The sequence below is a fragment of the Loxodonta africana genome, chromosome 8 (genome assembly GCF_030014295.1).
Source record: "Loxodonta africana isolate mLoxAfr1 chromosome 8, mLoxAfr1.hap2, whole genome shotgun sequence".
Taxonomy (NCBI): domain Eukaryota; kingdom Metazoa; phylum Chordata; class Mammalia; order Proboscidea; family Elephantidae; genus Loxodonta; species Loxodonta africana.
Genome location: NC_087349.1, coordinates 83,989,387 through 84,010,217, shown reverse-complemented (window position 1 = coordinate 84,010,217; position 20,831 = coordinate 83,989,387). Strand labels below are relative to the sequence as shown.

Below are 20,831 nucleotides of genomic sequence, written 5' to 3'. Positions count from 1 at the left end.
TTTGATAGGTCCTGACACCGTGCTCTACATTCTCACCAAAAAGCATGGATGTGCCCACTTATCCATCCACTAACCAGTACTTAATTCTGTCTATCTTAAAATGTTTGCATGTCCAAATTAAAACTACGATGAGATTTCATCTCACTCCAGCAAGACTGGCATTAATCCAAAAAACACAAAATAATAAATGTTGGAGAGGCTGCGGAGAGATTGGAACTCTTATACACTGCTGGTGGGAATGTAAAATGGTACAACCACTTTGGAAATCTATCTGGCATTTTCTTAAAAAGTTATACAACCCAGAAATCCCACTCCTCGGAATATACCCTAGAGAAATAAGAGCCTTTACACAAACAGATATATGCACACCCATGTTTATTGCAGCACTGTTTACAATAGCAAAAACCGGAAGCAACCAAGGTGTCCATCAGTGGATGAATGGTTAAATAAATTATGGTATATTCACACAATGGAATACTACGCATCGATAAAGAACAGTAATGAATCTGTGAAACATTTCATAACATGGAGGAACCTGGAAGGCATTATGCTGAGTGAAATTAGTCAGATGCAAAAGGACAAATATTATAAAGACCACTATTATGAGATTATAGTATAAACTGAGAAGAACACATTCTTTTGTGGTTACATGACGGGGGAGGGAAGGGGGGTGGGAGAAGGTTATTTACTGATTAGTTGGTAGATAAGAACTACTTCAGGTAAAGGGAAGGACAATACTCAATACAGGGAAGGTCAGCTCAACTGGACTGGACCAAAAGCAAAGAAGTTCCCGGAATAAACTGAATACTTCGAAGGTCAGCGGAGCAAGGGTTGGGGTTTGGGGACTATGGCTTAAGGGGACTTCTAAGTCAATTGGCAAAATAAATTCTATTATGAATACATTCTGCATCCCACTTTGAAGTGTGGCGTTTGGGGTCTTAAATGCTAACAAGCGGCCATCTAAGATGCATCAATTGGTCTCAACCCACCTGGATCAAAGGAGAATGAAGAACACCAAGGTCACAAGATAATTATGAGCCCAAGAGACAGAAAGGGCCACATGAACTGAGACCAGAAGAACTAGATGGTGCCCAGCCACAACCGATGACTGCTCTGACAGCAAAACAGAGAACCCCTGAGGGAGCAAGAGAACAGTGGGATGCAGACTCCAAATTCTCATAAAAAGATCAGACAACGGTCTGACTGAGACTAGAAGAATCCCGGCGGTCATGGTCCCCAAACCTTCTGTTGGCCCAGGACAGGAACCATTTCCGAAGACAACTCATCAGACATAGAAGGGACTGGACAATGGGTTGGAGGGAGATGCTGATAAAGAGTGAGCTACTTGTATCAGGTGGACACTTGAGACTGTGTTGGCATCTCCTTTCTGGAGGGGAGATGGGAGTAGAAACTGGCAAAACGGCCACGAGAGACTGGAAGGAGGGAGCGGGCTGACTCATTAGGGGGAGAGTAAATGGGAGTAAGTACTAAGGGATATATAAGCTTATATGTGACAGACTGACTTGATTTGTAAACTTTCACTTAAAGCACAATAAAAATTATTTTAAAAAATGTTTGCATGTCTGGGGGAAAATGATATTTTAATTGGCACATACGTGTAATTACTAGTGAGGTTGAATATCAGTTTGTGTTTATTGGCATTTCTTTGAAGTAGATTTGCCATCTCTTTGGGTTCCCCTGTTATGATTATTTGTAACAGACTTTCTTCTGTCAAGATTGCACAATGTAGAAAGAGCCTTGAAAAGGAAAGCAGATGAGAGAAATTTGTTCTTAAACGTAATAGTGGATACTGTGCAGAATAAGGAGTTTGATCTGGCTTGTGGGATTCCAGCTCCGCCTATCTTGGCATGCACTCCAGTTCCTCTTTCTTAGCGCAGAAAAAAGCCTTTTGTCTGGACCGTAGCTCTGTGACATGAGAGGTTTGTTCTGTGCATATAAAGGAAGTTTTAAGCACATACAGGTAGGGCAGAATAGAAAGATGTCCCTGCTTGGTTGAATTGAGGAAAGAGAGGGGATTGTTCTTGGAATTAAAACTTGTCTCTAAGTCATCAGTGTTGACAGCTTATCAAGAGTTTATGCTCTTGAGGGAAGTGAGTCATCTACTCTTGGCCCAGAAGTCCAGCGACTTTGCAGTTGGTAATTACAGACTCTATTGTGAATACATGCTTACAGCTCTCATTTTCCTCTCTGCATGCGCCCACCATAAGAATTGATGTCCATCGTAAAGAGAATGCAGGTGCTGCTGAGAAGTCAATTACTATCCTCTCTACTCCTGAAGGCACCTCTGCAGCTTGTAAATCTATTCTGGAGATTATGCATAAAGAAGCTCAAGACATAAAATTGTGAGTAAAGAGGACACGGATATTAATGCTGTTTTATTTTGCATTTCTATAACAATTCTTAGGAAAGGCCAACAAATAAAGGGAAATGCTGTCCTGGTGAGCTACAGCAACAACAACCCATTGCTGTTGAGTCTGTTCTGACTCAGTAACACTATAGGACAGAGTAGAACTGCCCCACAGGATTCCCAAGGAGTGGCTAAGTACATTTAGACTGCTGACCTTTTGGTTAGCAGCCGGGCTCTTAACCACTGTGCCATTAGGGCTCCTGCTGAGTTTCAGTGTTGGCATTACCAACTTGGTTGTGAAGCATCAGTCTTTTAAATCTAGATGTTTTATTTTCGTTCATGCTGAGTTGTGATAATGGGGAGGAGTTGTCCAGATGTGGAAGAAGGTGGCTGGGGGAATGGAAAGTGCGCCTACAAGAAGTCGCGCTGGAATTCACCTGAGGCGGGCGCCCCAGATCCTCACTTGTCTTTTACTCAGCTCTCATTGAGGCTTCTGCCCTTGTCTGCCCAGCCCTACCCTGGAAGAACAGAGAGTATTGAGGTAGTGGCAGTCCCTAGTCATGTGCCAAGGTTAACTGGAGGTTTATTTGGGTGTTCGTGGTTGGAGCTAAGTGTCTTTTTCTCAGGACCTCTGAGTAGAGGCTGGATTCTGTTCTACTTTTACTGTACAGAACAGTGCTACACTAAATGTAGAATCCAGAGTAAGGCACTTCATTTAGCCGGGGAACCTAATCACCAGTACTTCATTAGTAAACGTATTTTAGCTATTAAAAAAAACCAAACCCAGTGCCATTGAGTCAATTCCGACTCATAGGGACCCTATAGGACAGAGTAGAACTGCCCCATAGAGTTTCCAAGGAGAGCCTGGTGGATTCGAACTGCCGACCCACTGGTTAGCGGCCATAGCACTTAACCACTACGCCACCCTATAGGGTGTTATATATGGTGCTGTATTATAAAATTACATGGTTTTTTTTTTGTTTTTTTTGTTTTTTTTAGTGTAGAGAAAAATAAAAAGCCCACCATCCATTTAACCCCAGTGACGTTTTTTAAGTGATATGTGATGACTTGGAAATTCAGAAACAAAATGAAAAGTGAAGCTCTGCCCCCTGCTCTTAAACTCTTCCCCCAAAGTGTAACCAGTGTTGAGTTTCTTTCTGTAAGTTATGCATGTATCTCTAGATATATATTCTAAAATTGATATTAAACTTAGAATAGTTTGCATTTGTACATTGTGTTCTGATACTGGCAGTTTCTGAATGAAAAACTCTTTGTCATCGAGTTGATTCCGACTCATAGCGACCCTATAGGACAGAGTAGAACTGCTCCATAGGGTTTCCAAGGAGCACCTGGTGGATTCAAACTGCCAACCTTTTGGTTAGCAGCTTTAGCTCTTAACCACTGCACCACCAGGGTTTCCACTAGCAGTTTAGGGATATGGATTTGAGTAAGAGGTGTTTTCAAAGAGCTACTAGAATCCATCATTGAAGGAGATACTCCCTAAAGTGAATGAAAGAAAAACTACTATAAAAAAAATTAACTTCTATCCAAATACTTGCTAATGTTTTTTTCACTCCCTCCGTTCATGCCTTGCCACAATATAGGCTAACAGTCAGGAAGTTTTAAATTGTATCAAGCGTGATGCTTTCTGTATGGCAGGTAGGAAGTAAAATGTTTAATGAATGAATATTAACTTTTTACCCAAGAGTGGGCTTACTTTGATTTCATGGCCGGTTTTCTATTTACAGCACTGAAGAGATTCCCTTGAAGATTTTAGCTCATAATAACTTTGTAGGCCGACTTATTGGTAAAGAAGGAAGAAACCTTAAAAAAATTGAACAAGACACAGACACTAAAATCACAATATCTCCGTAAGTGTTGCCTTGCTTTCTTTTGCATTAGGAAATTTTCAAACACTATCTTCAAGCTGTATGCTACATATTAGGTGTAGCGTCTCTCACTTTACAGCTGTTTCTGCTTGCTTGTATCCCAACACTTACAATTTAGTTTCTCAGACTCAGTCTCCTGCCTACTCTCTGGTTGTAACCCATATTTAAGCAGCATCTGTTCCCACTGAAGAGACAGGGAGAGCTAAATGTTTTGCATTCACATTTCCCAGCTGAATTCATATTGCCATGATCCAAGAGAGAGCAAGTTCTCTGACGTTTATTTCCAAAGTTGGAGTATATAACCCAGGGTATTATCTATTACTGTGTAACAGAATACCCTTAAAATTTCATGGCTTAAAGCAACAGTAAGCATTTGTCTCACCTAATTTCTGTTGGTCAAGAATTCAGGAACACAGCCTCCACCAGCCTGAGCTCAGAAGAACTAGATGGTGCGCAGCTACCACCACTGATGAATCTGACAGGGATCACAAGAGAAGGTAGAAGACAGAGGGGGAGAAAAATGTAGAACAAAATTCAAATTCACAAAAAAGACCAGACTTACTTGCCTGATGGACACTGAAGGAATCCCTGAGTCTGTGGCCCCCTGCTAACTCAGAACTGAAGCCACTCCCGAAGTCCACGTTTTAGCCAAAGTTTAGACAGGCCTATAATACAAACAATAATGCATATGAGGAAAGTGCTCCTTAGTTCAATCAGGTATACCAAATGGATAACACCTGCCCCAAAGCAGCAAAGACAAGAAGGCAGGAAGGGACAGGAAAACTGAAGGAATGGATACGGGGAACCTGGGGTATAGAAGGAAAGGGGGAGAGTGCTGACACATTGTGGGGATTGCAGCGAATGTCACAGAACAATTTGTAAATTTTTGAATGAGAAACTAATTTGCACTGTAAACTTTCACCTAAAGCACAATAAAATTAAAAGAAAAAAGTTCAGGAGCAGCTTAGCTAGATGATTCTGTCATGAGGTCTCATGGTGTTGCTAACAAGTCAATGCTGGCTGTTGGTAGGTGGCCTCAGTTCCTCACCACATGGTCCTTTCCACAGGACTGCTTGAGTATATCCTTAAGACATGGATGACTTCTTCAGAGTGAATGATCCAAGAGAGCAAGACAGAAACTGCAATGTGTTTCATGACATAGCCTGAGAAGTCACACTCTGTCATTTTTCTAATATTGTTTACACAAGTCAGCCACGTTTGGTGTGAGAGGGGACTATACATCATCCAGGGCCATCTTGGAGGTTGGCTATTGCACCTAGGGTCCATGAATGCTCTGAAATTGTATGGAAACATTTATCTTTTTCTGGGGGCACCTGTTCTTACTATCTGTCAAAGGGCCCAGGAAGATGAGGTGGGAAGAGAGTGATGAACTGAGGAAAGAATGGTAGAGAAAGACAGAGGCAAAATGTTTGTGGAGCAAGGAGTTTTCAAAGAAGAGGTGGTAAGAAAGTAGGACAGTCCTAATTTGATTGTAAAGAAAGGAAGAAAAACATGAAATGTTAAATATAGTAAGTGATCATACTGAATTTTATGCTCAGAAAGGAGAGAGTTTAAAAAAAAATAAAAAGCTATCCTAGAGGCAGCTATTCTAAAAAATCAATACAAAATACTTGGTGGAGGTGGCTTGAGATCTGCAATTCAGATTACAAACTTCTTATTTAAGTAGCCTAAGACAAATAAGCTTCATTGTATAGATGTTTACATTTTTAGTGTGAGAGAAAGTTAAGGAGTAATTAGCTCAGTCATCTGTCTCAAGTTTAGCCTAAGGCATTTTACTAGTAGTGAAAATAAAAATGTGACTCTGGGAATGGGGAGGAGAGCGGTACCAAATACCCCCTTAGCTTTCCCTATAGGGGCTTGTGATTGATTAGGTCAGGCTTAACGTGGTCTCAGGTGTAATCTTAGTGATTTGTGAAGCTTCGGCAGGACCTGGGTCAAGCAGAGGGGTGAGGGGAGGGTCTGAATAATGCCGCTGCAGTCTAACGTTTTAATTGTCTAAGTGGTCATCAGTCTACTTTTTTTTTTTTTTTACTTAGTCAAGGTAGATTGATTTATATTATTTCCTCTAGCCTACTTTGACGAAAAACGTTTAGACACATGAGTTGTGGTTTGCCTTTCTGGAATCTTTTCATGCTGCTGCTTTGCTTGGTGACATTATGCCTAGAACTGGTCACTGCAGAGTAGGGATGTACTAGTTAAAGGTGATGTATTATCTGATCCTTGGTTTCCATTAAAACTGTTGTTCCCTCCAATCATTTCCTTTGCATTTCACTGTTAAATTGTGAAAATGGTTTAAGTGGTCAAGATGTAAACTGTGTTTAAACAGGGACTTAATTGAACTATATATATACACCCAGTACTTTTTGTGGAGAGGGTGGGAAGGAGGTATTTTCTTCTCTTGCAGCTTTACATTTCTTGGATTCATGTCTTTCAGGGCTTACTCATTTCATGTTTGACCAGCCTCCACAGTTGGCTTTTAATTGCCATCTGTGGCTGAATAACTATTAACTGTCTTTCTCCTTAATTTCCCTTTTTAATTCTGCAGATTGCAGGAACTGACGCTGTATAATCCGGAACGCACCATTACCGTTAAAGGCAGTGTTGAAACATGTGCCAAAGCTGAGGAAGAGATAATGAAGAAAATCAGGGAGTCTTATGAAAATGATATTGCTTCTATGAATGTTAGTTTTAATATGAAGAACATGTCTTTCTTTCCCTAAGTAGTTAAAAGATGTTTTCAGTTGCATTAATACTGATTTCTTTAGTGGCATCATCATAGGAGGTAGTTTCTAAATCAGTTTTTAGCACCATGAGAGGTACCCTGGGAAAGTAGGGAAAACAAAGACTTTGTCATAATGCTGGGCAGTCCTGTGATTTTAGCTAATTATTTAGTATTTCTAAGCCTTGGTTTCCTTATCTGTGAAGTAAGGCTAATACCTACCTACAAAAGCTTGATATTTCCTTTATAATGTTGCTTTGAAGCTTAGTGTAGTAGTCATGTGAGCTTTAGAGGTATGTGACCTGCGTTTGAATCCCGGCTCACCCATATATTAGCTGCAGCTCTGTTCTCTTGGACAATTTACTTGGTCTCTCTGAGCCTGTTTCCTCACCTATAAAATGGGGCTTCTGTGTACTTTGCATGCTTGTTAGTATTACAACAGAAGTAGAGTATATAAAAGGCATTGTTAAGAATAGAAGCTTAAAACTTATTTGGTTACTCATATAAACTTTGGGAGTAAAAAGAATTTCAAATGACAAAACGATCTGGGTAGTGCAACTAAGGCTATTAAAGTGAATTACTGACATTCCTTAATGGATGGAATGGTGCTGACAATGGAACACATCAGAAGTTCATCCTGAATTTTGAAGTAAATCGTTGAGAATTAAAAAAAAAAAACCTTAAATTGGGTCTGTCATCTGAAACACTAAATCTAAGAGAAGGGACATGTGAGAGCATATTACCTTTGTGAGAAGAGACCAGAATGTTGATTATCGTACCCCACTGGACTGTCTGCCTACCTTCACGTTATCACTGGTTGTTCAGGTGTTTCAGTCACTTGGGCGTAAATCGAACTCCATAGGCTTTTTTTTTTTTTACCCTTAAGATAGTCTCAAGTATGCTCAAGTCTTAACTCTAATTTCTACCTCTACTTCCTCACACCTTGTAAAACGAAACAAAACCAAAGTCTCCTCCTGGCTCATGTTTCCACTCCAAAGATATATTAGTGGCAGCAGTTGCATAGGGTTAAGAAACTAATTTCCAAAGGGCTTGACCTTGTGTGCCAGAGCCTGTCAGAGGAGCAAAGATCTCTTAACAGCAGGTTCTGTGTAACTGGTTCCGTTGTGAGGATAGCGCAGGACCCGGCAGTGTTTGGTTCTATTATACATAGAGTTGTCATTAGTCAGAACCAACTTGACGGCACCTAACAACAACAGGAGCAATGTACCTGGTTTGTTTTCAGTGAACAAATCCTGTTTGTTTACCTTTTTGACTAATACAGGACTTGTCAGTCGGTATTTACTGTGTGCCCACAGTATGCAGAGTACTTACTTGTTTCAACACTGTGAGCTGGATGCAGGGGAAGGGAAAGCCGTGTTCCCTGCCCTTGAGAAAACTTCAGTTTTGTTGCAGATAAAGGAGAGGACAAACCATCACACAGATTGAAAATACCAAGAAACACAAACAAATGTAAGCTGTATACTCAAGTACAGCCACATTGAACATCTGCTGTGTTCTAAAATTTGAGTCATAAAACAATTTTTTTCATTATTAGGCACCAGAGGTCACAATCTGATTATATCGTCACTTGTAAATGCTCGCTTACACTTGATCTTTTAATTGTAAAATTAAGTGACCTTTTTGCCATTGCAGCTTCAAGCACATTTAATTCCTGGATTAAATCTGAATGCCTTGGGTCTGTTCCCACCCACTTCAGGGATGCCACCTCCCACCTCAGGGCCCCCTTCAGCCATGACTCCTCCCTACCCACAGTTTGAGGTAAGATAATGTGCCTTGACTTTCTTCATAGTTGAGTGGGATGCAGCTGAAGGGACACAGTCAGGCTTTGCTGCACTCAAGAGTTTGACAGTAAATGCTACTTGGGAAAATCCTAAAGTAAAACTTAGTTCCCATGTGAACAGTTAGAACCAGTACACATTCTCCAGTTCTTGTCAGTGGAACCTTCTCGTTTTCCCTTTTGTAGAGAACAACACAGTGTGAGTTATTTCCTCTCAAGTATTTGGATGGTAGGATTGTCCACGTATGCTTTTACATGCCAAAAGGAAAGTTTGAGACTTAATTGCAGGAGAGGGAAGGAGGTTAGTTTTGTTTTAAGGTTGAAGGAAAGGATTTAAAAAGGATTCTTTCATATTTATCACCTGGAAGTTAACTGCTTTGAAAGATCAGGAAAGACCGGACATATTTTCCATTTTGAGGGTTCTGGCGATAAAGTGGAGCCCTGGTGGCACAGTAGTTAAGAGCTCAGCTGCTAACCAAAGGTCAGCAGTTCAAATCCACCAGCCGCTCCTTGGAAACCCTATGGGGCAGTTCTGTGTCCTATAGGGTCGCCTATGAGTTGGAATTGAATCAGCGACAATAGGCTTGGTGTTTTGGTTTTGGGTATAAAGTAGGGTTGCCAGGGAAAGGGAGTTTTCACAGTGAATTATCTTTAATTACTTTTGTTAGTTGGAAGCTTATGTCTTTTTAACCAGTCAGCTCAGATGGTTTTGCTCACAAATGAATTTATGTTTGTATAATAAACAGCTTTTGTTTTTATTTTCTGGTAAAGAGGTAGATGATGTAAGAAATAAACCTTGTTTTTATTTAGATTTATTTCTAAATTATGAGGATTGCTTTTAAGAGAAGCTTTTAGGAACTTTATTTTTTTTAAGAACAGTGTTTCCCCTGAGGTTAGAAAAAGGAGACCAGTGACAGTATGATAATATTTCAGCACAGTAGACACTTGGTGTAATAAATTATGTTGAAAGTGGTTCATAATTCAGGTGCATTATCAGTGATAATTGGAGGTAGATAATCATGTGAAATATACTTAACAACAAATATTCTAGGATCTTCCTTCATGAATTTGTTTTTACATCTCTTCCTTTGCCTGTTTGGCTTCCTCCTCAGAACTTAATGTATTGAGTGTACCTTCTGTACCAATTTAGGGAAATACCCAGGTGTAATAAGTTGGTATTCCATTATATCGCTGCCTATAATGGATGGAGAGTAAAATGCAGGTTGGAATTCTGCCAAGAACACAGACTGCTGAGATTGTCCATGTTTAATCCCTTTCCGAATGAGTTTCCTTTGCCCGTCCTGAGACCACCAGACTGTTAGGTGTTCTGAGCTCTTGCCTTCTTCTTTCGTGTGTGTTTCTATCATTACTGTTGGCAACGCCTGCATCTTGCATCTTCCTCTCTTTCTTATCTGCTGCCTCGAAAGTGTTTGGACCTGTACACCACATGACAAAGCCCAGTAATTTAAGGTGAACTCAGGCCTTAAAATGTCAATGAAATATCGAATGTGACCGAATTCATTTTGCATTATCTGTAGCATCCCAGCAGAATTCCAACCTGCATTTTACTCTACATGTATTGTAGGCGGTGATACAATGGCTCCCCAACTTATTACACCTGGGTGTTTCCCTAAATTGGCATAGGAGACACCACTCAGTACATTAAATGCTAAGGAGAGAGGCAAATAGGTGAGGAAGAGATTAAAAAAAAAAAATTCATGAAGGAAGATCCTAGAATGCTGTTAATTACATTTTACGCGATTGTCTCCCTCCAGTTACCACGATAATGTACCTGAATTTGATGCTAATGGGGACTGGCGGAAAGAGCCCTGGGGGTAACAGCCCAGTTCTAGCCCCAGCTCTGCCAGGAGCTTGTGTCACTTTAGGTCAGATTCCTCTTTGCTCTGGGTGTGTTACCTCTTCTGCACAATAAAGAAGTTAAACTAGATGAATTACCCTTAAGCACTTTTTCAGGTAAAACACTTATAGTTTTTACAGAACTGAATAAGAATTTGATAGTATGAGCTTCAGTATAAAAACCCAAACCCACTGCTGTCGAGGACGAGCTTCAGTATATGGGCCTTTAACTTCTAATTTACCTACTAGTTTCTTTGTTACAAATAGATGAGTTTGTCATGATGGAATTTAGGGCAGGTATATCCCTGACCCACCCAAAACCCAACAGTCTGTGTGAAATGAGGCTTTAAAAGCCACAAAAAAAGCTGATTATTTAAAGAATTCTGTGCTAGGGAAGTTCACATCTAACCTAAATTTCTGCTAGCTGCCCCTAGGTGTCTCTCTGAGCAAGTCGCTTAGCCTTCCTCACTTTCCCAGTTTGTAAACTGAGATGTCACTGGTAACTCTTCTCTTTCCCTGTTGTTTGTTCACACGTCAGGCTGCTATCAGTAAAGCCTCTCACATCACAAGCAGTGGTGTAACAGAACATCCTGGGACACAGCTTTTCTGCTTATTTATGTGGTTGCTTCAGCAACAAAAGCTCCTAAAGTGAATTGCTAGATAATAAAAATATATATAAATCAAAGAGTGTAAGTTTTTCTAGATTTAGTCAATTTTTTATTTACTGTTAGAGTTCTGTGTTTTGGGTTCCCGTGTTAGAAAAATTAAGATTGTTTTAAGAGAAGCGAGAGCATATTAAGTAAAAACTTATATTTCTGAAGCACATTTTACAGTGTGAAATGTCTGAGTGATTTAAACATACCAGTTTTAAGAATGGCAGAAGAGGTCAATGCTCATTACTTACCCTGATAAATGTGAGTCAAGACTAAATGAAAGGAAGACCTCACCTGGCTAGGTGTTGCATCTCCTGAGGTATTTACACTAAATAGGTGCAGTTAGAAGCAGGAGTAGATGCAGAGTTGCTAACAGTAGAGAGAGAAACATACATACAAGAAGAGGGCGAGAGCACAGACACCTAACGGTCTGGTGGTCTCAGGATGGGTAAAGGAAACTCATATTCTAAAAGGGATAAAATGTGGACAGTCTCAGCAGTCTGTGTTTTTTTGCAGAATTTCACCCTACAGTTTACATGTATTCTGGGCAATGAAATAATGGAGTCCCCAGTCTATTAGACCTGGGTATTTCCCTGAATGGGTGTAGGAGATTCCACTCAAAACACTAAATGCTAAGAAGAAAGGAAATCTCTTCTCTAGCTAGAATGGTTGATAAATTGTGTATATATTGTATGTCCTTACTGAAGATGAATGTGTTCTTTGATTTTTTGGAGAGCTGAATCTACTGCTAACTTCATCTTTCTATTAGCATTGGACCTCCAGGAACATGTCAGGAATTATCCATAGAACTTAACAGTGGAAAAGAGACCCATTTCTCCTAATCTTTTCTCCAAAATAGAAGAAATCTTAGCTGCTGTTTAAAAATATGTGCACACATTTGCCTTTTCTTCCCACAAATAAGCATCCCTTGGATGTTGCATGTATATTTCTTATATGTGATGTTGACACGATATTTATTATTTAGCAGTCTGTATTTAAGTTCCCAAGTTGTCCCAGTAATGTCCTTTATAACTCTGTTTTCAATAAAGAATTCTACGAAAAATCATGCATTATATTTAGTTATCATGTCTTTTTAAAATTTAGAATATACCTAAACCCTTTTTTCCCTCCATGTCATTGGCATTTTTTTTTAAATCCAGGTCAGTGGTTTTATAGAATGTCCTTAAATTTGGATCTGCCCGATTGCCTCCTCATAATTAGGTTCAGGTTATACTTTTTTGGGGGGAGGAGGAATTGGAACACCTTCTTACTGTGTCTGTCAGTTTGTACCATTATTGGTCATGATGTCAGTATTACTGGTCATGTTAAATTTGATCATGTGCCACATTTCTCCATTGTAAAGATACCTTTCCCATTTGCAATTAATAAGTGGTACTTTGAGACTGTATGGGTATAGTGCTCCCTAACAGTCTTTTTGCCCAGTAGGTATGATATCTATTGCTGACTTTTGCCTGAATCAGTTACTACTGTTTTTATTTCTTCTTTCATCTACATTTATAGTTGGCATCTTCTGTAAGGTACAGACAGCTTTTCTACCCCATTTTAAAGAAAAGGAGACCTGGTGGCACAGTGGCTAAGAACTAGCTGCTAACCAAAAGGTTGGCAGTTCAAACCTACTAGCCACTCTGTGGGAGAAAGATGTGGCAGTCTGCTTTTGTAAAGAACACAGCCTTGGAAACCTTATGGGGCAGCTCTACTTGGTTCTGTAGGGTTGCTGTGAGTCAGTATCAACTCAACAGCAATGGGTTTGGTTTTGGTCTTAAAGAAAAAAATGTACTTACATTAGAATTACCCAGACCTTTTGAATTAGAATCCCCAGGAGTATACAGTGGGAATGAGTCCCAGGTATCGTAATTTCTAAAAGCTCTTTAGATGACTCCCATGTGTAGGATGGACATGGGAGGTTAAAAACAGCTGCTGTTTCTGAACTGGTTATGAACCTTTGGTCGCCTTGGACTTAGGTGAATTAAAATTCCATTGGGGGCAAGTGGAAGCTCCAGAATGTTTCATAAAAGTCATCAGGAGTTTCTGGTCATTCATTTTGAAGAACCACTGTTCTACAAGAAAGAACTACTAGTCTGTGGAGAGTGGACTTGAAATGTTGGAAAGACTACTGCATAGAAGATATTTTGGATAAATATTTTCATAAACATCACCCACCTCTGTCCCTGTTTCTGCCGTGTTTAGTATTTTAAAGCGTGATTAAAAAAAAAAAAAAAAAAAACTCAATACCTACTTTCCAACCTGTAGACAAATACCAGACCAAAAACCTCCATGGCATGCTGCTACATGTCTGTTTTCATGCTTCTTAATTTATTTTGGCATGCTCTCTGTATCAGGATTGGGCTTTACTGTGAGTTATAAGGGAAAAAAAAAAAAAGCTTAAATGAGTTTTCCTTTTCCATGAGATGATTTCAAGGGTAGACAATCTGGGGCTGGTAGTGGTTTCATACATCATCTAGGACTGGTGTTGCTTTCTGCTTAGCATGCCATCTCCTGGCCCAGGGCAACTGCTCAAGCTCAGCCACTGGGTCTAATAAGGGATCAGAAATTGGCAACCTCCTTATTTGAGGGTAGTGCCTGAAAATTGCTCGTCTATGCTTCTCCTGGTATTGTGTTGACCAGAGCACAGACACCTGGCCACACATAGCTGCAAGAGAAGCTGGAAAGCTTTCTGTGTTTGGGACAGCCATGTGCCCAGCTAAACGCAGGATCTACTACTAAAAGGGATGGAGGACAGATTGTGGGGACAGCTATTTGACTTTGCCCCCACTGGATTTAGCAGTAATACCTGTTAAGGGAATCCCACAGACCCTGAGAGGGAGGAGGCAAGCTTTTAAGTTTTCTCAAAAAGGAGAATCTATTTAATCTATTTCAAGAAGAGGAAAGCCAATTTAATGATTGTCAAGTAGATAAGAGTTTATGTGAGCTGCCTCATATTCCCAGGAGGAAAATTTCCTTGAAAAGTAATTATAAACATTTACTTTTTTAAATGATATGAAATTGATTCAAAATCAATATAGAATAAATACAGATATATAATTTTCAAAAAAAAAAGTAATTTATAGTCAGGGAGATGCTTGGTGGATATGGAACTGGAACAGAGGGAATTGGGTGATGCTTAGAAATGTCTTCATTGAGCTGTAAACAGTGATGAGTCAACTTTTCATTTAGGCACTATTGCCAAGAACACACACTACTGTCAGTCAGAGGCACCATCGTCTGGTGTGGAGAAACACTTGGTTTGCATCTAACTCTGCTTTTTTCTGTTTGACAAGTTGTTGTTTCTGTTTTCATCTCAGTTTAGTACATTTTTCTATCTTCCTATTAATTTTTCATCCTTTGCTCCTTCCTTGTGTTGTTTTGTAGTCCTTTAGGCCCTTCTCCACTGACAACTGTCCCGTTTCTAAAGCATCACACAGCTTTTCCCTTGAATTTCTTCCTAATCTTCCTATCGGGTTAGTTACTCCCTATCCCTCCACACTGGGGCTGGGTACCCCCCACACCACCACCACCACCGGTTGCTGTGCAGTCAGTTCCAACTCATGGCATCCCCACGTGTCAGAGGAGAACTGTGCTCCATAGGGTTTCCAACAGCTGATTTTCAATAGATTGCCAGGCCTTTCTTCTAAGGCATCTCTGGGTGGACTCAAACTTTTACCCTTTTGGTCAGCAGCTGAGTGCATTAACTGTTTGCGCCACCCAGAGACTCCCTCACCCTCTACTCCTGAAAAACCAAGGAAACAGTGGTAGCCTTCTATCCCTATGTCAGATTGTTTTGCTTTTGTTCAGCATTGGAGACTACAACATAGTTCTGCCTGAGTGTCCCTTGGAGCAGGAGTCTTCAGTATCTTCAAGGCTAAGACACACACTTAAGGCTGTGCTTGCAAGGTCTTGGGACTCTAAGGATGTTGTTTGGGGTGATGCAGTTCCAACTAAGCACGCTTATTTTTTCTCTTATAAGCATAATAAATCATGCAACTGTTTTTTGTTTTTTTTTAATTAGTTTTTAGGAAGCTTAACGCCAAATTTGTGTAATAGCACCTTTGGCTTCTTTTCTGTTCAGATCCTTGTGCTCTTATTTCTTCACCTACTTTATCATCCTAGATTGTGTCATTTTGTAAGTAGCATAAAATTCTTTCTGGAACAAAGTCCAGGAAGCAAATAACTGAATCGTCATGGCCAAATATTATGGGGTAGATTTTGGTGGAGTTACACATTAGATTTATTCTGATTATTGAAAAGGTCTTTATTACACCCAAAAAGAATCAGCATAATATAGATGGTCTCAGTAAGATAAAATATTTAGGATTCTACCCTCGTTTTTTTTTTTTTTAATGTGGTTAAGACTAACACATCAGTTGTTGCAGTGTAAGAACCAGAATGACAATAAATTAATGGTAACACTGACCACTTTATGGTCAGTGTCAACATTAATTCAGTTGTTCTATCCAGTTATAAAATAAGACCTTAAAGTATCTCCCTGGGATAGATGGTATATGGTGCTTGCTTAACACTGGCAGGCTGTGAGATATAGTGCCTTCCAAAGAGAGGCACTGTTGGAAATAGTGAAGAATGAAATAATTTTATCTGGTGTCCTTGACTGATGCAGGACAGGCCCCTGTCACAAACCTCCACAGTCAAGGGCTTAGTGGGGAGGCCAGTCCTCTTCTGGTATGTTTGCCCTAAGAATGCTTGTGGAGATATAGGGAGACTTTCTTCAGCTGACAGCAGTCTTAATACCTGCAGTGTGTTACATTGTCTTGGCAAGAACAGGAATACCAAAGAAATACCTGTGTAAAAAATCCAGTACAAACTTAGTATGTCTGTTTACACAAATGCTGATAAAACAAATGATTAGAGATGAGTGATTTTAGTAAAGAATATTTCCTAGAGTTGAATTTTTTTTAAACTTAAAATGTTTCTTGGAATTTATCCTTGGAAGCATGTTTTTCTTACTGTTGTTAGAGCATAAACGAAGTGTAAACTGAATGAATACATGTGTACTGCTTCTGTGTTTTAGAACCCTTAATGGTAACATTATTGAAACTTCAGTTGGCCCTGTTGGGAACCTGCTAGCTGTGAACTGTTCCCTTGAATGTGTCCTTTAGCTCTGCAAGAGTGACTATTTGAAGAGAGTCTAAGGAAGGGCATAGTTGGTTTAAGATGGGGAGCAGTGGAGGAAAGAGGTATAGAGAGAAAATTCATTCATGAATTTTTTAGTTAGCCTTTAGTTTTCTAATTTGTCTATGTGCAAGGGGAAAGGTAGAGTTAGAAGCAATAAAGAATTATATGGGAAAGTTTCTTATGACATTTTACCCCCAAATGTAAATTTGTTCTCTATGTAATGTTAGTTCACTCTCCAGGTCTTTAAGAAGTGAAACCTAACTAGAAGGACCCCGGTGGTCATGGTCCCCAGACCTTCTATTAGCCCAAGACAGGAACCATTCCCAAAGCCAACTCTTCAGACAGGGATTGGACTGGACAATGGGATAGAAAATGATACTGGTGAGGAGTGAGCTTCTTGGATCAAGTAGACACATGAGACTATGCGGGCAGCTCCTGTCTGAAGGGGAAATAAGAGAGCAGAGGGGGTCAGAAGCTGGCCAAATGGACACAAAAATAGAGAGTGGAGGGAAGGAGTGTGCTGTCTCATTAGGGGGAGAGCAATTAGGAGTATATAGTAAGGTGTATATAAATTCTCGTATGACAGACTGACTTGATTTGTAAAATTTCACTTAAAGTACAGTAAAAATTAAAAAATAGCAAGAAGTGGATGATGGTCAGTGAAAATGACAAATATCTATCCCAAATGAATATTAGCTCGGAAGTCATGATGTTTTTAGACTGGTTTTTATCATTAAATAACTATGAGGCCTTGGATTAAAAAAAAAAAAAAAGTGAAACCTACATGGCTACTATAGAGTTGGTGTCCCTGGATATGTAGCCCAGAGTTGGTGTCCCTGGATATGTAGCCCAGAATTTAATTTGCTTGTCAAGAATTTACCTTGGATGTAGCGTGTGCGAATCTTATAACATTTAACTCAATCTTGTCCCTCTTTTTTTTTTTTTTTTGTCCCTCTATTCTCTTTAAACTTTATAATGTCTACCTATCTTTTAACTCTTTAACTGAGTGACATTTTAACATTTAAGGAGATTGTGTAGAGAAAAGTGAAAATTTAAATGCAGATGCTTTGAGGATGAATATATGAAGTCATCTTGTCATGTTATGTAATTTACAAATTCGTGTCAATGCATTGTGATTTTTCTAAAACGTTCCTAGTATTCTTACTGTATGTGCATGTCCCCATCTGCATGCCAACCATAATAAAAGCCTGACTTGTAGCAAGTAAGCATGCATATCCCTGTCCTCCTTTTCCAACAGCAATCAGAAACGGAGACCGTTCATCTGTTTATCCCAGCCCTATCAGTCGGCGCCATCATTGGCAAGCAGGGACAGCATATCAAACAGCTTTCTCGCTTTGCAGGAGCTTCTATTAAGGTACTGTTCTGCCAACTGTGGCTCTCCTAGTGCTTTAAGTACATATAGTAAGTTAACAGAATCTTGAGTCAATTTGTCATTTTATAATCTGAATTGAATGTTTCAGTCTATACTAGGGTTATAGAAAGATGTGACAGAAAACCTCAATAGTGGCTTAAGCAAAGTTAACCTCTCTCTGAAAAAGGCAGTGTGGAGGTAAGTAATCTAGGGCTGGCATGGTGGCTCCTCTCCCCCAAATCCTTGGACTTGGGTTCCTTCTAGCTCTTCCCCACCTGTGGCTTTGGTCCACATGGTCCCAGATGCACCAGTGAGTGCTCTAGCCAATCATTCAGCTGTGTCCAGCCACAGGAGAGGAGGCTACAACAAAGAGACCTTCTCTTAAGGAAGGTTCTGTTAGTTGCTGCAGGATATTTCTACATATGTTCCATTGCTCAGAACTCTGTCACAAGGCCAGATGTACCTGAAGGGCAGCAGGGAAACGTAGTCCACGTGTGGCCTGCTAAACATTTTATTACTATGGAAGATGGGTTAACAAATACTGCAGGAGAACTAATAGTATCTGTCATATAGATAACTGTATGCTCTGAATTCTGTGTTTTAATGTGCTCCCAATATGAGTATCAGATACGTGGTTTATTTTGTTTTAAGCAGTAAACAAGTTGACAATGGTAGGAAAACACCAGTCTATCAGGGTTTTGACTTTGGTTATGTTTTATAAACTTTTTATTTAAAAATGTATTCTAAAGAATATAATACATTTACCATACAACCCATTAATCCTACTCCTCGTTATTTATCCAAGAGAAATAAAAACCTAGGTGAACACAGAAAACTACACAAGTGTTTATAACATCTTTATTCATAATTGCCCCCAAATGGAAGAAAAGCAAATGTCCTTTAACTGGTAAATAGATAAACTGTAGTCCATCCATAAGGAACAAACAACTGATACATGCAACAACTTGCATGAATCTTAAATGCATTGCGTTAAGGGAAAGAAGTCAGACTTTTTCATTTATATGGCATTGTGGAAAAGGCAGAACTATAAGGACAGAATAAATCAGTGTTGCCAGGAGCTGGGGGTGGGGAGGTGTTGAAGGAAAAGAGGCCACGCAAGGAAATGCTGGGGAGTGATGGAACTGTTCCGTATTGAATCTGGTGGTGGTTAAATGCCTGTGCATTTGTTCACTCAGAACTGTACACTGAGAGTGACAGTTAAATTAAAAATGAAAACATGTGACAGAACCCATATACTTTCTTGCAGCAAGAGATAATACTTGAACAGGAAATCCAGCCAAAATAAAGGAGTAAAGAAAGGATGCAGTAAAAGATAAAGTGGTAAACCAGCTTTACTATTCTGCTAGCTGTCTGATTGATGAGTTAAAAATCTGTCTTCGACACGTGCTCACAAAAAGAATTTAGTATGTCCATTTTGGAAAAAGTGCAGTGAACATTTCATGCACAAGAAGAATTAAGAGGCTCAAGTCTTATTCTTTCTGATGTCCATGGGTTTTTTTTTTAATGACGTTGAAAAATGTTTCTTTCCGAAAAGTATGAAACCATGCATAATCTGAAAGACTCACCATCTCTCAACACTTTGGTATAGATTTACATATACCACATGTAAATGTCCATACACACACACACGTCATTTTAATAGGCACATATTTAGTATCCCCAAACCGTTAATTATTTGTGTTCAGTTGATGGACATTTATATTGTTCCCAATTTGTCTCAGACAGTATGGTGATAAAATTCTTTTAGCAAAATTGTATACCACCTTGTTTCTGTAATACAGGTTTATGGAAAGACTTGGTAGGTCAGAGGACATAATGTGTTTTTCAGGTTCTTCAAACAGTATAGCAGTTTATACTCCTAACCTCAGTGTATGAGTGCCCTTAGCCCCAAGCCCTCTATCACCAGTATTGACAAAGGTATTTTTTAAAAAAGAAAACTAGCTAAAAAATCATCTGAGACCAAGCGATTAACAGTTACTTTAAAACAAGAGTAAGAATGTAAGGGGGCAGGGAAACTAGATTAATGGAAATGGAGCAACCAAGACACAAATACCGAGAATGTTCATGAATTGTGAAAAATGTAACCAGTGTCACTGAACAATCTGTAGAACCCCTTGAATGGGAACCTAAACTGCTGTGTAAACCTTCACTGAAAACTCAGCAAAATATTATTTAATATAAAAACTAGCTGGAAAGGTGAGAATGATAATCTCTCCAGAGGTTTCCTGTGAATAATCCTGAGAGCTTGAACTAAAAGGAAGAAATTATTTGCTTGTTTCATAGACTCAAAATTAACCAGTACCCAGCATAAATTAGTAGTATCAATTGGACCCTAGGTATAGAAATGTTAGCTTTATTTTGGGAGAGGAAGAAAGCGTGATTCCATTAAAGAGTCTTGATTGTAATCATATGTACCAAAGAAGGTTTAATAGACACTATCAATTGACAGGGATCATCTCGAGTGGTGGAATTTGGGGTGACTGTTACTGTATTTTTGTTTCCTATCCTTATATAGGAAACCCTGGTGGCATAGTGGTTAAGTGCTACGGCTGCTAACCAAGAGGTCAGCAGTTTGAATCTGCCAGGCACTCCTTGGAAACTCTATGGGGCAGTTCTACTCTGTCCTATGGGGTTGCTATGAGTCAGAATCGACTCGACGGCAGTGGGTTTGGTTTTGGTATTCTTATATAGTAGTAATGTATATTTAAATAATGTAAATTAATGTGCTTCTTGGATAACGAATATGTCTGGCATAAATGTTTTTCAAAATGACTCCTTTGAGTCCTGGGTCCCAAAATCTTTTCCTTACTGTGACGCTGGGGCAATGCTGGTTTCTTCTCCCTTCAATAGTCTCTGCACCCTTCCCTGAGTCTGGGCTTTCTGAATGACTTCATGTACTATGCAAAACTAGAAAGTCTGAATTTCCTTTTTTGTCAAATTAATGTTTATTTCGTATATTACTCCAATGGCATACTTTGAGGAATT

The 20,831-nt window shown here is 39.5% G+C and overlaps 1 protein-coding gene across 5 annotated transcripts in view; it reads left to right on the top strand.

Annotated features, from left to right (window-relative positions):
- Window positions 1-20,831, top strand: part of IGF2BP3 (insulin like growth factor 2 mRNA binding protein 3) — a 130,409-nt gene that overhangs the window by 105,440 nt on the left and 4,138 nt on the right. For 4 of the 5 annotated variants that reach the window (XM_064290073.1, XM_064290072.1, XM_023544351.2 and 1 more), the window contains 5 exons: window positions 2,229-2,363; window positions 4,117-4,239; window positions 6,824-6,959; window positions 8,651-8,776; window positions 17,712-17,828. In XM_064290073.1, coding sequence (XP_064146143.1) covers window positions 2,229-2,363; window positions 4,117-4,239; window positions 6,824-6,959; window positions 8,651-8,776; window positions 17,712-17,828 — 637 coding nt within the window. The remainder of the gene's footprint in view (window positions 1-2,228; window positions 2,364-4,116; window positions 4,240-6,823; window positions 6,960-8,650; window positions 8,777-17,711; window positions 17,829-20,831) is intronic. The other variant, XM_064290074.1, reaches the window with a different exon arrangement.